At 34.3% G+C, this 23811-nt stretch overlaps 1 protein-coding gene across 4 annotated transcripts; it reads left to right on the forward strand.

Moving 5' to 3' along the window:
* Positions 1-22947, forward strand: LOC149729742 (IQ motif and SEC7 domain-containing protein 1-like). 4 transcript variants are annotated; one of them, XM_089886403.1, is made up of 15 exons: positions 2-314; positions 2716-2831; positions 4187-4323; positions 5127-5689; positions 7528-7764; positions 9655-9834; positions 11416-11577; positions 13501-13615; positions 15197-15371; positions 16162-16271; positions 17689-17844; positions 18856-18955; positions 19300-19452; positions 20765-20884; positions 21591-22947. In XM_089886403.1, exons 1-15 carry the CDS (start codon positions 130-132, stop codon positions 21872-21874), a joined length of 2793 nt encoding a protein of 930 aa, XP_089742529.1. In that variant the 5' UTR covers positions 2-129; the 3' UTR covers positions 21875-22947. The 4 variants fall into 4 exon arrangements, with proteins under 4 accessions (XP_089742532.1, XP_089742529.1, XP_089742530.1 ...); XM_089886404.1 differs by having other exon boundaries at positions 20768-20884; XM_089886405.1 differs by having other exon boundaries at positions 2716-2765.
* Positions 22948-23811: the final 864 nt, after the last annotated feature.

Below are 23811 nucleotides of genomic sequence, written 5' to 3' on the forward strand. Positions count from 1 at the left end.
ATTACAAAATATTCAAAATAGCTGATCCTTTGTTTTAGCCTACTATGTAGGTAGGAGTGTATACTTAATCCCTCAGCATCATATATGGATTTGGGATAAATTTTGGTGTTTCTTGCTAAATTAATAAGGATGAATGTTGGGAGCAGCAAGCGTGCAGTGGATTTACTCTCGGACTTAAAGGGAGTGATTGATGAGCAAGAAGCGACCATCGCAGAGCAGGCACTTAAGATCCACAGCCTGCAGACAGAGGTTTTAGAGCTCACTGCATCACGAGATGCTCTTCTGGAAAAGATTCAGCAGTTAGAAAAGCAAGTGTAAGTTTTTGTGAAATTTTTCTGTTTTTTGGAAACTGCCTTTATGTCCCACTGTGGACTTTTTTTCTGGCCATTATTTAGTTGTGGCATTCATAGTTTAGTAATGGTCCGTTTCAAAGCCATCATGAAATAGTAAAATTAAATTACATTTGCACATAAATAGCTAATATCCGCATTTGTATACAATTTTCGTTTTTAAACTTGCACTTTGCATGCTATGCCTATAATCAATAGTCTTAATAAAGTTTTCAGTATGTTTTTGATATAAAATTTCTAAAATGCTTTGTAATTCTAAAATCAAGCTGTAACCCTTTAGTAAGTTTAGTTTGAGTGGATGTGTAAGCTCATGCATTTTCACGCTTGTTTGTGTGCCTGTCGGTGTCCAGAACTATAGGACGGCTACTTCCTGTTCATTGCACATGCATGGTATAGTTTATAAAAGCAAACCAGTCACAACAGCCGCACCTTACCAACTTCCTTGTATTCCACATTATTATTTACTCATATCACTCATACTATAGTTCATACATTAACAATGAATTTGATCTGTTTGACCAGAACCAGGCAAGCCTCTTTGTCAAACAAGCTATGCCACAGCTATTCAAATGAACAGAAGTGTTTTGCCACTTTCTAGTTTGTTTTTTTTTGCAAATTTAATTGCAAACAAAGTTTTCCCTAGTTTTATTGATTTCTATTAATTTCCAATTGCTATAAGGTAAGTTATAGCAGACAGTTGTATAGTATATTTTATTGCATTAATAAATATCTTTATACTGTGTTCAGATTAGCTAAAAACATAAGATAACGAAAGTAACAGTTGCAGCATTGAATTTGATCAAACGTTTAAATAGGACAAAACTTTTAATAGTTTAGGCTTAAATAACACCAGCTGTGCATATGTTGTGTTGTTGTGTTTTTAAAAGTTCAAATGAAAGCAAATGCTTCCTTTTCATGAGTAGGTGGTATCACATAGTTCCCCTATTTTCGCTCTCTGCCAATTCATTGAGTGATAAAAATATTGTGCAACGCGGGATATGATGTCATTTCCTTTTTCAGTAGGCTTGTTGCGTCTTGGTGCATGTTGAATGATACCCGGCGTGCATGGCGTCAGGGAAAACTGAATTCAGTACCGTTCCACTACCCTACCATTGTATTTTCTATTAAAATCATTTATAATCAGTAAAGACCTTATTGCAGCTGAATACAACAATTTTATAATGGTAATTTAACTAGTGTAAATGATCTTTAATTTAAAGCTACTTCTTTGTTTCATGTAGCGTGCTCTGACTACTATCACTGGCACTTTGTGTTATGAATGTTTTTTTAAGATTACTTTTGTGCAGGGTAGGCGGCACAATTTGTAATATTTATTATGTTTTTTCTATTCAGTAGTTTGTTTGATAAGTAAACTTAAACTGGCTTAATAACCACCTGGAAAAATTTCACTTCATAACCATAACTAAAAGTAGTAGTCAAATTAGGAAGGGAAATGCTTGACTTACAATGCACAATAGCATGTTATATTATGGCATATTTTATACCCTTAGTAAACACTTCTCAATTTTTATATAAAAACATCATTTTAAATTATATATACAAAAAACAGGAAAATTCAAGACATGTAGATATATACAGTCCTATTTTGCATTTGTGGACAATTTTTTGTGTTCGGTACCTATCAATAGCACAAAATATATCTAAATCACTTCGTACTAGTAGCATTTCCATTTTGTTACGACATTCCACAAAAGCTTGTTATATTATTATTAAACATAAAGCACAGGGTATGATGCAATTACCTGCCAAGAACATGCGTGAGTCATTCCAGCACACAGGTGCATTAAAATAGTATTTGATTACGACATGTATTTATGTACAGAAGTCTTTGTTTGAATGTATTATGTTTGCTTTGGTTTTTATTTGTCAATCTTTATTCTTAAGCTATTTGGACGACATTAGGCCTAGATCTAAAAAGGCATTTAGCAACTTAGCATAAAGCAGTTTTCGTTATTATATGCAGCAATACAGCAAATATAAAAATGAATGTTTTGCATTCATTAATTTACTGGTCTCTACCATAAGCATGCATTACACCATATTTTGTATAGTTTATTTAATATAACTTCGTTTAGCCTATACAGGAATATTTGTAAAAATAATGACAATTCAGCCTTTTTAAAACAGTTTAATGGTGCATGTCCCAAATTGCCAACACCACTATACCAGTGCGGTGTCCCACAAGATATTTTTTTGCAAGGTTTAAAAATACATTGTTTTTCCAAAAAGTTCATCTCCACCAAAATAAGTTACTTTCAAGTACACAAAACCCACTATACCATAACAACATTATATACATACCTTGATACATTATCTTTTTAACATTACCTTTTCTTGTTTATAGTGATTCAAATGTTGGTCACAAGAAGCATCATCGACGAAGAAGTTCCTCAGGTAAGAGGAGAGGAAGCTCTGCCTCAAATCATAAACCACTCTCATTGCAAACAAGCAATGGTTCAGGTCGGCATTCTTTAATTTAATAATTCTCCAAAATCTCGACCTGCCTAACAACCCATGGCTTCATTATATATATATTATAAAATGTATAATATATAGTAGGCCAAGTAGGGTGGGGGAGATGGGACACCTTTTTATTCTATTTTTGCATCCTATTTGGTAGTAAACAAAGAACATTCAGAGAATTATAAAACCGTATCCTAATGACTCTCATAGACCAGTGTTTAATTGTTTAAAACACGACATTTGGATATTATGTGCTAAAGGTGTCCCGTTTTCCCCCACCCTACTTACACTTAACACACTGGGTGTCAGGATGTTGGGGTAATGGGTCAGCCTAATAATCATATAGAATAGAACACTTAACAATGTTAATGCCCAATTCTGATATATCATGTATGTTGCTACTGCGCTTAAACATGCGTCTACAGCAGGTGTTCTGGCTTATTTAATTATAGATTAAACTAAGATACACCACAAAACAATGTATTTCTGCAATACCTGTAGTCCAGTTAATATGCATACCGAAATTGACCTAAAACTAGGGAATTAAATAGTTCTGCAATGTTGCACAACTTGCACTGTTAGTGTTTAATTATTAAAATTTTAACATTTTTTTACATCCTTTTATAAATCTGTTTAAAATTTCCCAAAATTGTGTTGCATCACTGCAGACTCATTCTTGTTGCTGCAATTAGATTTTATGGCGGCAATAAGCCAAGTCATTTTTACTCACAAACATAAAACACAATAACTTGTGCAATAGCATGAGGGACCTGCATACTTACAATATATCTCATACACACAGTATAATCACTATAATGTTTGGTTATTAAATGCTGTATGTATTGCATTATTTTATTAAATGTGGTTAATATGCCACATTAACCACATGTTGATATATAATTCCAACAAGTCTGGGCAGGATCACGTTTTCTCGAAAATTCTGCTTTGTCTGCAGCATATTTGTTTTAGGAAGAATTTAAAGTTTACTTTTTGGTCTAGGTTGCTATTTCATACGTTTTCTGATAAACTGGGTTTTATTTAGTCTGTGATAAAGCAGACAAAACAGTGGTCAATGTACAACTAATTGGCCGTACTACAACATTAAATGCAAATCAATTCAAGCAGTGTTTCCATATCATATTTACAAAACAAATGGACATCACTGTTTAAGTGTTTAACCTGCTTTAAAATATGCATAATTTTCTTTACATATTATCATAAAGATATAAAAAATTTAAACTGGCAACACTGTTAGGCAATGTTTCAAATTAATACCTAGGGGTCATAATACAGTCATCCCCATGTAAGCATCACTATGCGTGGGTTTGTAACTAAGAGATATTCTTACACAGTGAGTGGAATAACAGCCTCAGTGAGTCGCTCGTCAAGTTTTCAGAAGAAACATCTAGAAGAGCAAGACTCGAGACAAAATCGTAATGCATATCAGCTTAGTTCGGATTTAAGGGACAAACAGGTTGAAGTTTTAAGGGTAAGTTTATAATATTTGTTTTCTATGTCTATCTGTATTTATATAGTAGGGTGGGGTAAGATCGGACACCTTTTCGTTCAATTTTCTTGTTGCATTTGGTAGTAAACAGAGAACATTAAAAATATATTCCTAAGACTTTCATAGAACGTTGTTTATGGTTTAAAACACAATCTTGATATTTGGGTATTATGAGCTAAAGATGTCCCGTTTTCCCCCACTCTTCTATATATCATTTACCATAGGCATAACTGATAGGTATTATGTAATTAAAATGGGATTTTGTTATTTTTTTGTTAATAGTTGTTGGCTGGAAATTATAAAATACATTATGTATATATCTCATATTCATAGGCGCCTAACTTTTGTATATTTTTTTAACTTTGGCCAGCTATTGAAAACCTGTTCTTGTCATGTTTTTATATATATATATATTTATTCATTGGTGATTTTATTTGTAAAGCAATCCAATGTGCTTTTACTATACAATTGTACATATATATATAAAAACAAGTTATTATTTTTATACGTTGGCTGCTATACCTTTAGTAGTGTGTTATTTTTACCCTTGACGTCAGGTTTCGGTGCACTGTGTTGTACGATGCATCATAATATGCTGATGCACAATATGCATTGTGAGTCAAATCTACATATGCCTGACTCAATGGAATGTATGCATTCTAATTTTATCAATGTTGTGGTGATATAGTCACGCGTTTAACTTAAAGAAATAAGAATTGCATGACTTGACTACTGTGTATGCTGCATGTAAACATCTATTTATTAATGTTGTTGTTTTTGTTTAGAAACTTTACGGAGGTTCACAGAAGAGCGAACACGCGGCACGTATTATACAGGAAGCATATCGGAAGTACCGCATGCGTTTAAACTTCCGAAAAATCCGACATTCTAAAGTTCGTCGGCTGACAGTCGACAGCGTGCCCCACCCGAAACACTTTGTGCGGGACTCGAACCCGGGGTCTCCCACTCCCGAAAAAGCTGCCGAAACCTCAACGGAAAGCACAGAAAACATGGACAATACAGGGGTAGTGGAGGTGGTGGAACTTATCCATACATTTGATGAGTCAAGTACTCCGGATCAGACCCCTGACCCTCCAGACCAGATCCATGATCCTCCTCCAGAAAGTCCTCCTCCTCCAGAGCAATCCGCAGAGGAAATATCCCCTATCGGTCCTCTAAAGGACTCTTCCACGGATGCAAATGAAGAGAAAGATAAAAATGATGAAGAAGACACTGTGACACCGACTGCTGAGCACGCTCCTCTTGGAGAGAAGGAATTAGTAGAGAGAATATTAGCGGAACAACCAATAATGCCAACTCCAAATCGAACAAGGAAAAGACGGCATGGGTAAGAGGAGTAATAAATTATGTATATTAATATATCTGAACTTAATTAGTAATCCTTAAAATTTCAAAAATGTCTTGGCATCATTCCAACACATACTAAAAATATTGCATTTATATATATACATACACAGTTTTTTTTTCTCAAATTTGGTTAACAGCTACATAAACCACAGTAATACCAAGTTTTTGAGATGTTCCAGCATAAAATACTAAACATTTTTCTTGTTTAATATCAAATTAGTAGCCTGCAGCGGTCTTTAGTTATAATATGATTGTGTAACACTAAGTAACAGCAATGCTAAATCAATGTATCCTGTGTATATGAGTATTGCATTACTCAGCTTTACTCTGCATTACAAAAAGTGGTGTTGCGTTGTACCGCTGCAAATAGTGTAATCATTAACTAGAAGTTTACATTCACACCAAGCACAGACAAGGGTATATAGTTTGAATAAATGCAACTTTAACTTTATCCTCGCATAGGCGGAAAACGACAGTCGTTTTAACACGTGTGTTCATACACCTCGTGCCAGTTTATGAGTTACCATGTATGTTACTTTGTGGGTTAAACAAATTTCTTTTAAACAGAGACTTTTAGTTACATTTTTCAGAGTAAAGTTTGTTTAGTTACATTTTGTCACAGTATAGTTTGATACCTGCCTATTTAAACAGTAGGGTATTTATGGCAAATAATTTGGGTGGTAGGGTCACCAAGAGTGACTCAAGATATTTGCTGTGATTTTAAGTGGGTGGTTCTAATCCTGCAGTTGTAATGCCGCGCATATTCAGTGCTGTTTCCCACACATATAAATACCAAAATGATAAAATACCATACAACACTAGACCTTTTCAATAAACTTTGTCTGTAAACTGTATTACTAATTGCCGCCAAGTTTACACACTGTTTAATTCAATAATAAATACATGTGTTTGTTTGACATTAAAGCCACCATTAAAAGAGGTTTTGGTGTGAAAGAATTAGGCTACACTTTTATATATATAATTATATATAGTATAATGGGGGAAGATGGGACACCGTTTTATTATATTTTCTCGTTCAATTTGGTAGTAAACAAAGAACATTCAAAGAATTATGAAACCATATCCTTACGACTTCCATAGACCGTTGTTATTTCTTTAAAAACATGATCAGAATAATTGGATTATATGTGCTAAAGGTGTCCCATCTCCCCCACCCTACTATTATATATATATACATAACATTATATTGCTTTATGCTTACCTTATTAAAGGCAGCAATTTAGTTGGGGTTTATTTATTATGAATTTTGTATTATCAGTTACTTAAAAAAATAAAGTAAGACGTAACACAGAATCACATGTTGTCAGCTTTAAAAACACAAGTATTGTTTGCTTTGCATTCATCAGTGTTAATAAAACAATAAAATATTGTTTGTTGGACAGTCTGTACAACAGTACATATAACCTTTTGGCTAAGATTTATTAGTGATACTGATACCAATTGCTTTGTTAACAAATCAATATAAACAGTTTCTGTAATCACAACCTGCATTTAGGAACATGCTCAATAGGACAGTTCCTATTTTCTGCACAGAATTCAAAACTATTATAGGGCGAAACCAATTTATGTAATTACTGTTGCGTTTTAGTAGTTAGTGCCTTTACTAAGAGAACATTTTTTAAATAAATCATTTTTTAAAAGTGTGACTGCTCCATGGTTGGCCTTAAATGTTTAAAAAGAACTATGCTCCTTATCTATGGTTCTTATGCATGTGTTTGTTTATGCACTAAAGCTTTTAATGTATTAAATGTAGTTTGAACTATAAATACACTCCTAAATGCATTTAAACATATTTAGCTACGAAACGGTCAAACCTTTTGACGAGACCCTTCCTGCAACCCCTGAAGTTGTAACGCAAGCCATTGACCCCGAACCGGGGCTTGCTGTGCTCCGTCGATCGGGTATAAGAAGCTCGTCCCATTCACACAACAGCGACACTGAACCCCGCAATGTTTCTCCAAGGTGGATAAGAACGGGGTCCGAACTCAGCCTCTCTAATTATGAGAATGATGGGGATATAGATAGCATGCGAAGGTAAGAAATTACGTTGTTATATAACAACCAGTCTCAGAATTGGTAATTGTAGTTTCTTTTACAATATATTAAGTCTATAATATATTAATTGTAGTTTTTTCAGTTTTGTGTTTTGAATCGTATTTTGTGCATACTGTCCAGTGTTAACCATTTAAAACGTTTTCAGTGTTGCACATTTCGTAGTTTTTTCTCTTTTTTTTTCTATTTTTGATGGGAATTGTATTTTGTCCACACTTCCAGTGCTGCACACTTTAAAAGTTTCTTCAGTGTTGCGCACTAAAGTGTTTAAAATTATATTTACCTAAAGGGTAAAAACTTGGCTAATTAATTATCTAAAATTAGGTTTCTGCAAAAATGAATAATGTTATCTACCTTTACTGGCTTTAGACTTTTAAAATATATTTCAATCCATACTTTTAAGTTGAAATCCCTCTGTGGTCCCTGCAGACAAAGCAAGCTATATATCTGCCGCTTCACATGTCCCCGCCCCTGCTATTTTAAATTGCAACAAAGTCAATAATAGCATTGACTTGTGGAGTGAATAACTTTATGTGTGGTCAAATTACATTGAACTGATAAGACGCTTTATTAAGGCAGCTATGTATTACACACAAATTTGCAAAACTGCAATTTCCATTTTAAATGAAGTATAATATAGCCTACCATTTATTAAGGTCATAACAGAAAAAAGTTTAATAGAGCACTAAAGTTTATAGATTACATTGAAAAATCTTTTTGAATATAAAATAGTAGTAAAAATACTTTTATTGCAAAATTTAATAAATATTTTTGTGTTTAACTTGAAAAGTAGTAAAATTTAAAACATAAAATGATTTTCAGTAAAAAAAAAATTTACCAAAACTATAACCTATATTACCCCATATGACTTATTCCCCACCCCTAGCCCTGTAGTGTATTTTGCATTGAATCAGATAATTGATTTTTTACAGTTGAAAACATGACCTTTCAAAGTTCCTATTATATTGAGCAGTTATTGGTGTTTATAATTATACCCTTTGTTTTAATTACATTACGTATGTAGCTTATAGGAAATAGTGTTTATATAAGCAATTAAAAACCTATTGTGGCTGCAATGCTAATATAGGAAGTGTGTCGAAATCTTGTACTTTGTAAGACATGGTTCATTAATTTTTCCAATTGAACACGATTCAAACAAAACAATATTTATAAAACACAAGGTTTGTTCACTAGGAAAGACAAACAATACACAACTAACAATGTATTGCTTTTGTACAATCAATGTTATTGTTTAATGACACATTTTTTCAGTATAGTTTTAGTTTTTACACTACAAGTAGAGAATTATGAAATCTTAATTTTGTAATGTGTTTTATTGATTTAATTTTAAACAATAGCTGAACACCTTAAATTTTAGATTGATAAATTTGTTACTGCATCATCACCTAGTAACATTTCTGTTTTAATCACATACCGTTTTAAGTTAAAAACACTTTATTGAAACCTATACGTTTAATAGATTTGATTATAGCTGAACATTAGAATTTTATAATTAGTTACTGTGTTAACATGTAGTAGCATTCGTGTTTTAATCACATAAAGTTTAAGTACTGTTAAACTTTGGACACTTTATTAAAATCTATGTGTTTTGTGGATTTGATTATAACTGAACATCTAAAATTTTAAAAGTAGTTAATGTATAAACACCTAGTAACATTTCTGTCTTAATCACATAACATTTAAATACTGTAAGGTAAAGTTTAAACACTTTATTGAAATCTATGTGTTTCGCAGATTTGTTTATAACTAAACGCTAAAATTTTTAAATTAGTTACTGCATAAACACGTAGTAGCATTTGTGTTTTAATGATATAACCAAATTTTAAGTTAGAGCTTGGAAATTTTAAACAGCTCCGACACTGCGGACACGATGAGCATCTCAAGTGAGATGTCCTCCATCGTAGGAGACGGACTTCAGAGTGGTTATCATCGAGAGAGCAACATCAGTGTTCGTGAGAGTTGGCATGGGGATCCAAGTAACGATATATTACGAAAACGAATGTATCGCATTGGGCTCAACCTTTTTAACACGTAAGTGCACTACTGTCTATTTTAATTATATATGTGAGGTTCTAGACTCTAGAGCAAAGTAGATTGCATGAGATTTAGGTATAAGTTGGCTTATTACCCCAACAAAAAGGGTGGTACCGCATGTATATAAATGTTAGTCTACAGTCCATACCAAGGTAGCCCCTTACTCAGCTATAAGCAAGATCTTGTTTTGTTTCTAAAAGTTACTAAAGGAATTTTATAACCAATAAAAGCAATAATGTATTTTAAAAACATTGGTATCTGTTTTTGATCAATGGCATTTTGGCAAAGATTTTTTGGTCTATTAATATTCTATTCTATGTGGATGGGGTGATGGGGTCTTTGTTGGGGACCTAGGAGTTAGGCTACCCATTACCCCAACACCCAAGGAAGCTTGTCCTATTTATAACGCACTGTCATAAGACTCATAAGTAAAGAATTGTAGCCTGCTCCATTTTTTTCATGCTTTCTGATTTTTTAAGTGGATTAAATGTTCAATATCTGTATAAGTTTTGCAAGAAAAACATCGGAAAGCCATTATATTTTTAGAAGCAAATAAAGTTCAGTTATATTTGTATAAACCTTTTGAAAACTTTTGAAAACTTCATATTTACATAGACTCAATGACATAACAACTTGTTTAAAGTACATACGTGTACAACTTTCTGTTTGAAATCCTTTCTTTAAAAACGACATATTTTAAACAGTCCTAGACAAACTAAAATTACCAAGCAGGACGAAACCAATTAAAAATCGCTAATTTTGCCTTTTGAAAATTTGTTGGTGTACAAGATCTTTGAAAAATGACTTTTTTGTCCGGGAAACTGCAACAGTGGCTGTTACAAGAGCCACTGGTTTTAAAATCAGTTACATTAAAACTGTACAACTATATCATAGTGCCTGGAGTATTGTACACATTAAAAGTTATATGCTATAGCATAAGTCACATATAGATAAGTCATACAAAGTTGCTATCTGACGTAGCAATTAGTCTGATGGGACCATTAATCAATGTTGTTACGCATAAGTGGCAACAACATGCAAATGGCCAGTGTTATAAATGTAGTAGGATGTTTTATGAATAAAGTCTGGCGCTATGTGCAATTTTAAATTTACATAATATAGTAGGGTGGGGGAAGATAGGACACCTTTACAGCATAATATCCAAAGTCTTAATTGTGTTTTAAACAATTAACAACAGTCTATGGGAGTCGTGAGGATACGGTTTTAAAATTCTTTGAACGTTTTTTGTTTTCTACTATATGGGACAAGAAAATAGAATAAACATGTGTCCCATCTTCCCCCACCCTACTATATTTTAGTCCTATTTTTATTTTTATTTTCGGATTTATGAATATTAAGTATCTTAACCTTTGATCATACTATTATTATAACACTGAAAATGTGATCTTACAAAAGCATCCCTTTTTAAATTGCTCTGTTGCGGCTATTTTGCAGTTTTTTAAGTATCCCATCCCAACTTGGCTAGCTGATTCCTATTTGCAGCTACAATCTGCAGTCATACCGGCATATTCCCAGTCATACCGGCTCAGTGCTTAATACTTGTCGCAATTTGCACAGGAAACCCAGCAAAGGCCTTGCGTTCTTGGTCGAGCACTCGTTTGTGGCAAACACCCCTCCTACTGTTGCTTCCTTCTTGCTCAACAGGAAGGGTCTGAGTCGGCAAATGGTTGGAGAATACCTCGGAAATGTACAGAAAACCTTTAACCAGGAGGTCTTAGAGTGAGTGTTTTGGTAACCCTATATTTCGTAATTAACACTAACTTAAAGTGGCATACCAACTAAAAATGACTTAAAGGGGCATACCAAAGAAATGAATTAAATGGGCATACCAACAAGAATGTCTTGAAGGGCCCTGCCAACAAAAATGATTTAAAGGGGCCTACCACAAAAAATGACCTAAAGGGGCCTACCATTGAAAATGACTTAGGGGCATACCAAGGAAAAATGAAAATTTATGTGTTGATAGAAATGCTCAAATGTTATCTAAAGGTACCATTAAAGTTTAAAAAAATCAAACAGCTTTTTACGTTGGTATGGAACTTTAAGTTAAAAAAATGCTGGTATTGGTTTGTATATAAAGATTTAGATAAAAGAATGATATTTTTTATAGATTTTAAATAAATACCGTTCGCACGATTGGAATTATTTTGTAACTGGTAATAAAATGGTTGCACTTTTGAGATTGACTCAGATTTCAAATAAAACAACACTGTTTTTTAAGAATTTTAATAAACAATATCTACATGGCACAAAATTAAAATGTAAAACAATTTTTTTTTGTAAATGAAAATATACCACATCTTGTTTCTGCACTTTTGTATTGTTTTAAAATAACATCTAGGAACCTACTACCTTAAAAAGCTTCAAATATCATACCTTTTCGAAACAGCTCATTAAGAATATGTACATTTCACCAATAATTGAAAGGCTTGTATAGTTATTGGTTATTGATCCATGCCAAAATACATATGCAATATGCAATAGGTTCATCAGGCTTGACAGACTTTTAAGTCATCTTGTTTAAAGTATGCTTTTATTTGGTATAGTAGGGTGGGGGAAGATGGGACACCTTTTCATTCTATTTTTTCGTCCTATTTGGTGGTAAACAAAGAACACTCAAAGAATTTTAAAACCGTTTCCTCACGACTCCTATAGATCGTTGTTAATTGTTCAAAACACGATCAGGGTATTTGGATATTTTGTGCTAAAAGTGTCCCATCTAACCCCACAGTACTATATGTTTGCATTGTATACATATTTTATCAAATATCAACATAAAAATATGACTGTGTAATTGGCTGGTTTAATCTTAACATTAAGGTTACAATTAAAATCTTTCCATTAATGTAGAGACGTAAATAATTATTATACGTATTTCAGTACAGAAACTAACAAAAAAGTGTAACACTACATGCAAAATCACTGTGTAATTAGCTAGTTTTAACCTTAACATTAAGTGGACTAACACAGAAAAGTGTAGCACTACGCGCGCTTTAATAAATTGATCATATATGCCTTTTGCCCATAATACATTTCATGCTAAATTTAATTCACCTAAAGTAACTCCCGTCCAACTCTGTGGAGTGATTGTATTGATTTTTGCTTCACTTGCAGTCTCATACTGAGCCTACACTTAGTACTTGTGGACATGAGTGTTTATAAGTGTCAAGTGGAAATGCAAATTCGAATTTTCACCATACATACTTAATACGCGTCAAGGGTTTGCCATTTATAATTCTCGTTGTACCACATATTTTGCTCGTTTTTTTAAACCAGACAACTTTTTCTTTCATGCAAATTTAATGTGACTTGTCAGATTCAATAAAAGTCACCGAAAATTGCGCAAAATTTACAAAATCATTGAATAAAAACCGCAGTCAATAGTAGCAGGCTGTGCATACAATTCTGTATAAAAGAGATTGCCGCAAACCGTAACGTCTAATTTAGCCCAGTATTCGCAATCTAAAACTATTTTCCTAAACTTGCATGAGCATTTTACATAAAAATCCCTCAAATTCTTTATTATTAACAAAAATAGTCACGCTAGGGTAAAAAACAGCAGTTTCGCGACCAGACGAAGTAGCGTCTAGCAGAATTCCCCCCTTCCTAGTTTGACGTCATAATTGATTGTTTATGACGCAGTTCCGTATGTGAGCTGATGTCTTTCAGCGGGCTCGAACTGGACGAAGCTCTTCGACTTTTCCAGTCACAGATCAAGGTCCAGGGCGAAGCACAGAAGGTCGAACGACTTGTTGAGGTACGTCATACTATTGTACATTACGTCACGGTACGTCATACCACCGTATATTACGTCATACTATTGTGCATTACGTCATACTACTGTACATTACGTCACATCACGGTACATCACGTCATACCACCGTACATTACGTCACACCACCGTATATTACGTAACAACCGTATATTACGTCATGCCATTATACATTACGTCACACCACGGTACATTATTATGTCACACCATTGTATATTACTTTACTACTGTACATTACGTCACATCACCGTACATTACGTCACACCACTATACATTATGTCACACTACCGTATATTACGTCACACCATTGTATATTACGTCACAACGCTGTATATTACATTACATCACCATATATTACGCAACAACCGTATATTACGTCACACTACCATACATTACGTCAGAGCACCGTATATTACGTAACAACATCGTAAATTACCTATAAATTTCGTATTTTTAACATTTAAACAGTTTTAAACTATAAGAAACTGTCCATTGAAGTTTCTTAACAAAATCTTAATAACATTATATGAACCGGACGCATATTGAACAGTTTGAACTCTATAGCATCTCCCCACACACAAGACTTATATAATTTGACTGCCCACCCAACGCAACAGTCCACATGCGTCCGTTTCCTTGTTACATAACACATATGCTTACATCATCTTAAATCACATATACAGTAAGTTTCCACATCAACAATCGCTTATACGAACCAATACTGCAAACGTTCATGGATTTTTGGTGTTTTATGAGACTAATTTTACAATTATCAGTATATTTTTTATGGGGTGCACAATCATACAGTATGATGTATATATTGCACATTCTGTCTGTATTGTATAGCCAGGTTTTTAATTAAAAGGTTTCTATAAGAACCGTAGTAGCGGTAATGGGCGAACTATGGCCATTGGCGAACATCTTTGCCATGCTTACACATACAATGAATAGCAATAAAGAGCCGTCATTTGGGTTTAGCAAACTATTTTTACAAAAACAACGTGTGTAGTAGGGTGGGGGAAGATGGGACACCTTTTCATTTTATTTTCTCGTCCCATTTAGTAGTAAACAAAGAACATTCAAAAAATTATAAAACCGTATCCTCACAACTTCTATAGACTGTTGTTAATTGTTTAAAATACGATCAAGATTTTTGATATTATGTGCTAAAGGTGTCCCATCTTCCCCCACCCTACTATACAATATTTCCTGTGTTTCTAACTGTTTTATTTTATACCAAACAACGTATCTTTCAAGCATTTTTTACCGCAAAGTCGTCTTTATAGTTTGGCAAACTGTTTTTTAAAAAAACATTGTATATTCTATTACCCTATGTGCATATAATATTGTCTGTATTTTGAACTGTTGCATTTTCTTTTTACCGAAAATGTATTTTCAAGCATCTACACAGCAGAGGCATTATTATAGTTTGGCAAACTGTTTTTAAAAATACACTGTATGTTCTGTTCCCCTCTGTGCGTATATTGTCCGTATTTTGTACGAATAATATTTTTTTGTAATGTTAACAAAAATGTCAATACTTTTTTACAAAAATGTAATTTTAAGGCATTTTCACAACGTTACTGCACGTGCAATCCTAAACTGATCAACAGCTTACGTAACCTGGACTCCATATTTATCCTTGCATTTGCCATCATAATGCTTAACACTGATCTCCATTCCCCGAATATGAAACACGAGAAACGAATGACGGAAGCCGATTTTATTAAAAATCTACGCGGTAAGTGGTCGAATGTGAAAGCCATATATACACACCCATTAGGGTAGCACATCTAAAACTGGGGTAAACTTACCCCTCGGGGAAAATTCCATGTATTTAGAGGGTAAATGAGCTACCAATCAAAATTTACATTAGTTAACGGGACTTTTTTGCCAATTGTAGTACTTTACCAGACATCATTGCCAAAAAGCAATCGTCGCATTAGATATAAATAACGTAATCAGTTGTTTTTGCTTTTTTAGTAAATAAGCGCCATATTACATATTGGGAGTAAATTTGTTAAGCATCTTTGTTAAAAGGGTAAAGCATACTATAATGTCTAAGAACCACTCCAGTAGGGCAATAGACACCCCAAAATGAAGAACAGATTTATTGTGTACTGAGTCATAAATACCGTTAATATTACGTCAGACAGGTGAATTGTGACCTATTGACTACAGGTGGCGAAGCTTTTTGTCCGTGCGTTTTTTGTAATTTTTTGTAAAAAAAATAGTAATTTTTCGGCACGTTTATTGTAAATTTTCGCAAAAAATAGTAATTTTTTTATTTTTTTTGGCCTGTTTAATAAAAATTTTTAATTTTTAGTATACTACAGACCAGCACATTATTCAAGCATTTCACTACACATGTGATAATCTGTGTTTAAATTATAAAACAAAACCTGTTTTTATCAAAGATGTTACTACTGTATTTGCAATAAAACAATTGAATATGTCATTTCAAACCAATTAACAACTAAAATTGCTTATTATTAAAATTAAATCCATTGCGTTTATTTTCATGTTTTCAGGCATAGACAGTGGCGAGGACTTAAGCGAGGTCCTTCTTAAAAATATCTACAACCGAATCCGTGAAAATGAATTGATAACATTAGACGACCATGTCACTCAAGTGTTACAGGTACTTCGTATTATAAAACTTATTTTGACTAAAATTTTTAAAGCTGGTTTAGTAATATAGTTGGGTGGGGTAAGATGGGACGTATTTTCGTTCTGTTTTGTTGTTCAATTTAAGAAATATAAAACCTTATCCTCACGACCAGACGGTGTTAATTGTTTAAAACACAATCAGGATATTTGGATATTATGTACTAAAGGTGTCTCATATTTCCCCATCCTACTATATTTTATTAAGAGGTGTAGTAGGGTGGGGAAGACGGGCACTTTTAGCACATAATATCCAAATATCCTTATTATGTTTTAAACAATTACCAACGGTCCATGGGAATCGTAAGGATACGGTTTATAATTCTTTGAATGTTCTTTGTTTACTACCAAATGGGACGAGAAAATAGAATGATAAGGTGTCCCATCTTCCCACACTCTACCATATAATGTATTTTATGATTGTGTGTAGGATTGTATCACTCTGACTAGTAAAAACGGTATATGGTTCGAAGCGCAATTCCTGCCATTGTAGACATGAGTGTCCTTGGACAAGACACTAAATGATAATGGTTTTACCCAAGTGGTAATTGTAGTTAGGGTTCTAGGATATTAAGACACATTTTCATTCTATTTTCTCGTCTCATTTAGTAGTACACAAAGAACATTCAAAGAATTATAAAACCGTATCCTCACGACTCTCATAGATCTTTGGTAATTGTTTAAAACACGATCAAAGGTGTCCCGCTTTCCCCACTCTTCTATATATGTTATATATACTTTGTAAAATAGGACACCATGTTATAACGACTAAAGTTACAAACTACAGTATAATATGCGACTATAGTGAACGCTAAAGGCGCTCACGCTAAAGGCGCTCACTATAGTCGCATATTAAGGCGCTCACTATAGTCGCATATATATTATAACTGCTTTTACCATTTACTTGACATTTCTACTGAATTATTAATAATTGTCAACCATATGGCTTATATGTATTCTAATTAAAAGTAGCATCTGGAAAGCTGTACTGTAAGTTCAGAATGTTGTAGCATATACTGTAATAAACATAATTTTACATAACTTTAACGACGGATTTTGTCAGTGTCCGCTTTACTGTCTGACTTGTCTGTTGCTAAATGAGTAACAGTGTATCAAAACTTTTTTTTTTATTTCTTTTTTGTATATATTTTTAATAGTAGGGTGCGCGGAGATGGGACACTTTTTCATTGTATTTTCTTGTCCTATTTGGTAGTTAACAAAGAACATTCAAAGAATTATAAAACTATATCCTCCCGACTCCCATTCACCGTTGTTAATCGTCTAAAACACGATCAGGATATTTGGAAAGTATGTGCTAAAGGTGTCCCGTCTCCCCCCATCCTACTATATAATAGAAACTGAAAAAATAGTTCACCAACCATTTTAAACAGGTTGAAAGCAACATCGTTGGCAAGAAGCCTGTCCTTGCCGTTCCCCACCGTAGGCTGGTGTGTTATTGTCGTTTATTCCAAGTAACTGACCCAGCCAAGCCTCAGAAGATGGGTTTACATCAGCGTGAGGTGTTCCTATTCAATGACATGTTACTGGTAATGTAAAGTTTTATGTTGTATATATTATATTATGCTCGTTTCTTGTTAGTTTTTTTAAAGTAGTGTACATGGGTTCAAGGCTCGTCGCTGCTACCGTTATGGGCGCGTGTGTTTTTGGAAAAGACACAGGAAAAGACACGGAAATTGCTCCAATTGTGTGGTCACTAATGGGTATTCTAAATTGTTAGTCATACAGAAAAGCTCACAAAGTTACATATGTGGTAACTTGTAAGCTGGAACGAGGTGTTTGAAACATAACACCTGTGTTATAAAAGGACTGTCGTTTTTCGGCCATGCGAGGACAAAGCAAGTTACAATCGTTCAAAACCAAACGCAATGCCAAGCAATGTTTTTCTCACTATAACTTTAATATTGATAATAACTTTATTTGTCTCTTCGATTATGGTAGCGAAGATTTAGAATTTTAGAAATATTTTAAACGAAAAACGTTCTGTAGTGTTATGTCAAGCTAGCCCCATTAAATTGAAATATATAACACTGATATACGAAATAATGTACAAGTATAGCATAGTGAACGCAGCTTTAACTACAAGAACTTCGTGTCTGTATCTGTCTATTTTGTATCAGGGCATCAGTAGTTCATAATATATTCCTAGAATTTCTAACAAAATTAGTTAATTCAACACGTGCGTATATACTTTACTGTTAGCACAACTAGCCCCACATAATAAACTATCTATAAACGCTAATAATTTATTTAATATGTAAAATTCACGGAAAAATTAAACATAAAATGGTAAAAATAAACTAAAAAATGTCAAATATGTAGTAGGGTGGGGGAGATAGACACCATTTTATTCTAGTTTCTTGTCCCATTTGGTAGTAAACAAAGAACCTTTCGACTCTTATAGACCGTTGTTAATTGTTTAAAACACGATCAGAATATTTCGGACATTATGTGCTTAAGGTGTCCCGTCCTTCCCCCACAGTACTATACTTCAAACTAAACTGTTCATTTTAAATTGCAATAAATTTGTTTTATTCTAGATAACAAAGATACTGAACAAAAAGAAAGTGGGAACAACTTACACTTTCAAAATGTCGTTCTCACTACACGATATGAGTTTCCTCGTGTTTGAAACCATGTGTAAGTTACTAAACGTATTTGTGTGTGAGATTCAAATATTAATGGTTCGAATCCCCACTTTGGTAAAATGTTAATTTTTATGTAATATTTTATGAAGTTTTCCGAATTCCATAAACTATTACGTTATACGTACAATGACGTCATATGTACTATAACGTCACATACTTCGCCGTATATAAATAGATAATTTCTTTGCGATTTTAATTTACTGTCTTAAAAAGTTCAAAATTAATTACCGAAAAAAATTGGCCCAAAAAAACATTATTTTGCCGGCGCAAAACCACTGAATTTCTAATTTCGTCCACACAAAATCATTAGCGTTTCCAAAACCGACGACTTTCCAGATTTTCCAAACGGAATTCGTCTTATCAATCAAACCGACAACAAAGTGCTGATAACGTTCAACGCACCGAATGAGAGCGACCGTAATAAGTTCGTCACCGATTTACGAGAATGCATTGCAGAAGTGCAGAAAATGGAAGCGCTCAGAATAGGAGGTAAATATCTTCCCATTTCAGGCATTAAGGGGGTTCAGGTTTACCAATGTTTTACATAATACTAATATATAGTAGGGTGGGGGGAGATAGAACACCTTTAGCACACAATATCCAAATATCCCGAGCGTGTTTTAAAGTTATTTAAACAATTAACAAAGGTCTATGGAAGTCGTGGGGATACAGTTTTATAATTCTTTGATTGTTCTTTGTTTTCTACCAAATGGTACGAGAAAATAGAATAAAAAGGTGTCTCATCTTTCCCCACCCTACTATACAGGTTTACCGATGTATTACACGCATTATAATGTTAATACTGCATATTGGTAAGCGTCATTTTAATTTTTACGTAAAAAAAATAAAGCCCATAAAAAAGCCAGTATCTAGACCTTACCCATATGCATTCTCACTCTTAGCCATAACATTGTCCCACACTTTTAAGTTTAAGATTGGATACTATATGGCATGTAATACACTATTGGGCACATGTTGGCTAGAGTGGTCATTTTTGTTATGGAACTTTTTTAATTGCTATAGAATTCGTAACGCCCAGGGCCTCAATAGGGAACATTTTTCACGTTGCCTGATTAAACTTGCTCTTATGACTTTTCCGTTTATTTTATGTTGGACTGCAAGCAGGCTCTTAAACTCTCTCTTAGTGTTTCCAATATTTAATTGATCCATTTTTATATACGTGAGAATGCAAAAATATGAATGCATATCTGGCAACACTTTATCTTCTTTTTTTGTTTGACTTTTCTATATTTCCGCGACCTAGCTTCGTGGTTAAGAGCACTCGCATCGTAACCCAAAGGTAACTAGCTTGATGCTCGTTGCTGCTACTGATCTATGATAAGCGGACACCGCCGCACGGGATGTATGAAACAGGGCACCCGTGTTATATCGATCGTTCTGTATGGGCGATCTCTTTCGGCAAAGCACTGCCCTGATTGGAAAAGTAACTGACGTTCATTTATTTTCCTACTTATTTGCGGTTGTCTTTCTTTTTTATACATAGCGACAAAAACATTTTGCATTTTTCATACTTCCATTGCATTTTCATACCTATCATACTGTGGGGTAAGATGGGACATTCATTTTCTTTTCCCATTTGGTGGTAAACAAAAAGAATTTATAGAATTATATAACCATAGCCCTACGACTCTAAAACAGCGTTGTTAATTACTAAAAACACGATCAGTAAATATGGGTTTAGGTGCGATCACCACCCATCTTACCCCACAGTACTTTATTTATAAATTCACCACCAAATCTGACAAAATCGACGAAAAAGTGACTCGTTATTACGTCACAGCAGAACTGGAGCGCGCTCAGGTCCCCTCCCCACCGCAGTCGCGAACTAACTCTGCTTTGTTCGTCGACTCCAAGAAGATGTCCACATCCATGCAAAATCTCAGCGACACTGCCACCAAACGTAGGTTACATTTCCGCGTGTCAGAAATCGCTTGAATTTGCAGTACAACATAACTAATTGTGCCATAGCGCTTGAAATACAGCGTTTCAGTTCTATCTTGGCCGAGAGGTACAAGTTTTAACCGGTTCAAACTAGAAATATCGAAACCGGATTTCTGTAGGGCATACATCATTTGAAATTCTGAAATACCTCTTTTGCCAAATTATTGCTCCATATATTCGTATAAGTCTACTGCTGGTAGTCTTTATAAGTGTAATAACATCCAAAGTCTGTGCATTTTACACTTGGACGCAAAAACAGTATCATGGTATATTGTAAACAATTTGTCAAAAAAGCTGTTTTATAATTACGATATATGCATGGGAGCGACAGTTTAAAATAAGCAACTTGTTTTAAGATTCTGAAAAGAATCAATTGCCTGCAATATACTACATAAGCATTCTGATACCGCATGTAAGTCTTATATTTTTGTTATAAGCCTGGGCACAAGTTTTCTGTTTGTCATGCTCTCTTTCTTGTTTACGAAAGTTTAAACAGATTTCTAACGTTTTTTTTATGAAAGAAATATTTTATAAGGGTCAGAACTAAACACGTTTCGTACGGCAGCACCCCGACTGGTGTCTTTTTTCCATAAATTTTATAATTTTTTTAAAAATTATTTTTCGATATTTTTTTTCAAGATGTAATTTTAACAATTTCGTCCTAGGTTCGACAACTAGTTCTCTCACAGGCGACCAGCGTCCCACGTCCATGTACAACTTACACGCCAACGAAAACAACAACAACAGCGTTTCAAAGTCGACAAAATCTGAATCGGATCGCTCCCCGAACCGCAACGGCTCTCGTATCCTGGGCACCCTTTTCAGCAGCAGTGGCAAAGCGACGAAACGCACTTCGCGTTTTTACGCTCCTCACCAAGAAGCGCGCGCCAACCAAAACGGTTCTTTGCCGTCAGTGGTTCTCACTGAGCATTCGCACACAGACGTCTGAAGTTCCTCCAAGGCTCTTGCCCTCCGCATTTACCTAATTGCGAGGCACAATCTTAAAGTGGTATGATCGCCGCAGAGAACAAAGATATTCCAGCAGTTTATATCTCAAATAAACCAGTTTCCGCGCAGGTCTGAACGGTAAATTTTATTCATAAATTTTTAAACCCGTTTTTTTTCTGCATTTCCCAAAAAAATATTCGTTTTTTTTCTCAAAAAATATTCGTATTAGGTAAAACGGGTAGAACTCCTTCTTTAGAGCCGTAGTTGGTGTAAATGTAAAAACTGCCCGATAAAAGTCATCAGTTTGTAACAACGTCTATATAACCCACGTCAATCAAAAATCAGCCATTTTCGTTTCTAATTCATAAACATATACTGCTCCTATAAGCGGTTACCATTAGTCCTATTAGACACACGGCCATTTTTTTCTTTATTTATAAAATAACCGACGCGAACCAGCAGCGTTCGTCCCTTTGCGTTCTCTCTATTGTGATTGGCGTTATACCTTCACATTGTTATAGTATATTCAATTTCTTTATATTACCCTCTATGAATGTTGATTCATGTCTTGCTGTTACTTTTGTCATGTTTTTCTTCGCCCCTTACTATTCAAGTGCAATCAGCGATCGCCTTCACGCGCCACGGCGTCTAATTGATAGAATGCTTCACCTAAAAGCGCGTATTGACCGTTTTTCCCTTTTGCTGGTCCCCACTTGCCCGAAAATCGTCTACAAAAATAGAAAACAGAACCGTTTTCGTATTCAAATTTACCGTAGTGAAGTCTAACTCAATGTTCATCAATTAACATTTAACTCTTAACCAAAGTGTTTTCCAACCACAGTTACCCATTTACGAATAACCATAAACATAGTCATAATAACTCGACATTAATTTGGCATTTGGCAAAAAAAAAATTGAAAAAAAATGCTGTATGTCAAGTTGTTTATAAGCTAGCTTGGAACACCGTCGCAACCAATTTGATTTTTTTGATCATTCCATTTCCACCCCACGTCGGAGATGTATTATAATAGCATTTAAGATGTGTTTGGCACAGACAATAAAGTGTTACAACAACTTTGTGCTTTGCTGTGGCGTCATATAAGTGACCAAATGTTTATACAGTAGGGTGGAGGAAGATGGGACACCTTTAGCACATAGTATCCAGATATCCTGATTGTGTTTTACAATCAACAACGGTCCATGAGAGTCATGAGGAAATAGTTTCATATTTCTTTGAATGTTCTTTGTTTACTACTAAATGGGACGAGAAAATAGAGTTAAAAAGTGTCCCATCTTTCCCCACCCTACTGTAATTAATTTTAGATCATTTGTATTCCGTGACAGTTTTATAGACATAAAAGCGTAGGTGACTTAGTTTTATGGAGTTTATTTGGATAAAGTTGTTAGGTGCTTGTATGTGTCTTACTGAGACTGCCCTGGCTAGTTTCTTAATTTTTTATTTTATTTTTTTAACATGCATCAATTTTCAATAAATAAAATATTTTTTTATTTATAAAATAAGGCGTAAAATGAATAAATTGATGATAACTTATGTTTCCTCGTGTGGCCGGGCAAAAAAAGTAGTTATAACCTAACGCGGGTGAACCATACACGTAACTTTGTGGGTTATTATTAATGGGATATTGTAGGCATGGCCATGGCCTACTAAAGATATCTTTAGTAGGCCATGGCATGGCTAACAGTTTCGATGCATTATGGGTTCGAGCAATTGTATTTTTACGAAGTGCTGGCACAGTGGTTTATTGGACACCTTCTAACCTAGAAGTAACACATTTAAGACTGGTCGCCCTGCCATTGTGGGCGTTTATGTCCTTTGGGCTAAGGCATTTGCTGCAGCCTGGTGATACCTGCATGAGTTGTCTCTATTGGCAGCGTAAAAATAAATCAAAATCACAAACAAAGTTGCACATGTAGAAA

Source organism: Ciona robusta, chromosome 10, assembly GCF_009617815.1.
Source record: "Ciona robusta chromosome 10, ASM961781v2".
NCBI classification, from domain to species: Eukaryota; Metazoa; Chordata; class Ascidiacea; order Phlebobranchia; family Cionidae; genus Ciona; species Ciona robusta.

Bases quoted from the DNA above. Each gene is read 5' to 3' on its own strand.
- LOC149729742 (XM_089886403.1), top strand. From the start codon at position 130: ATGAATGTTGGGAGCAGCAAGCGTGCAGTGGATTTACTCTCGGACTTA. The intron at 16,272-17,688 runs GTACTTCGTATT...CATTTTAAACAG, and splicing joins ATGTCACTCAAGTGTTACAG to GTTGAAAGCAACATCGTTGG. The intron at 19,453-20,764 runs GTAAATATCTTC...ATTACGTCACAG, and splicing joins GGAAGCGCTCAGAATAGGAG to CAGAACTGGAGCGCGCTCAG.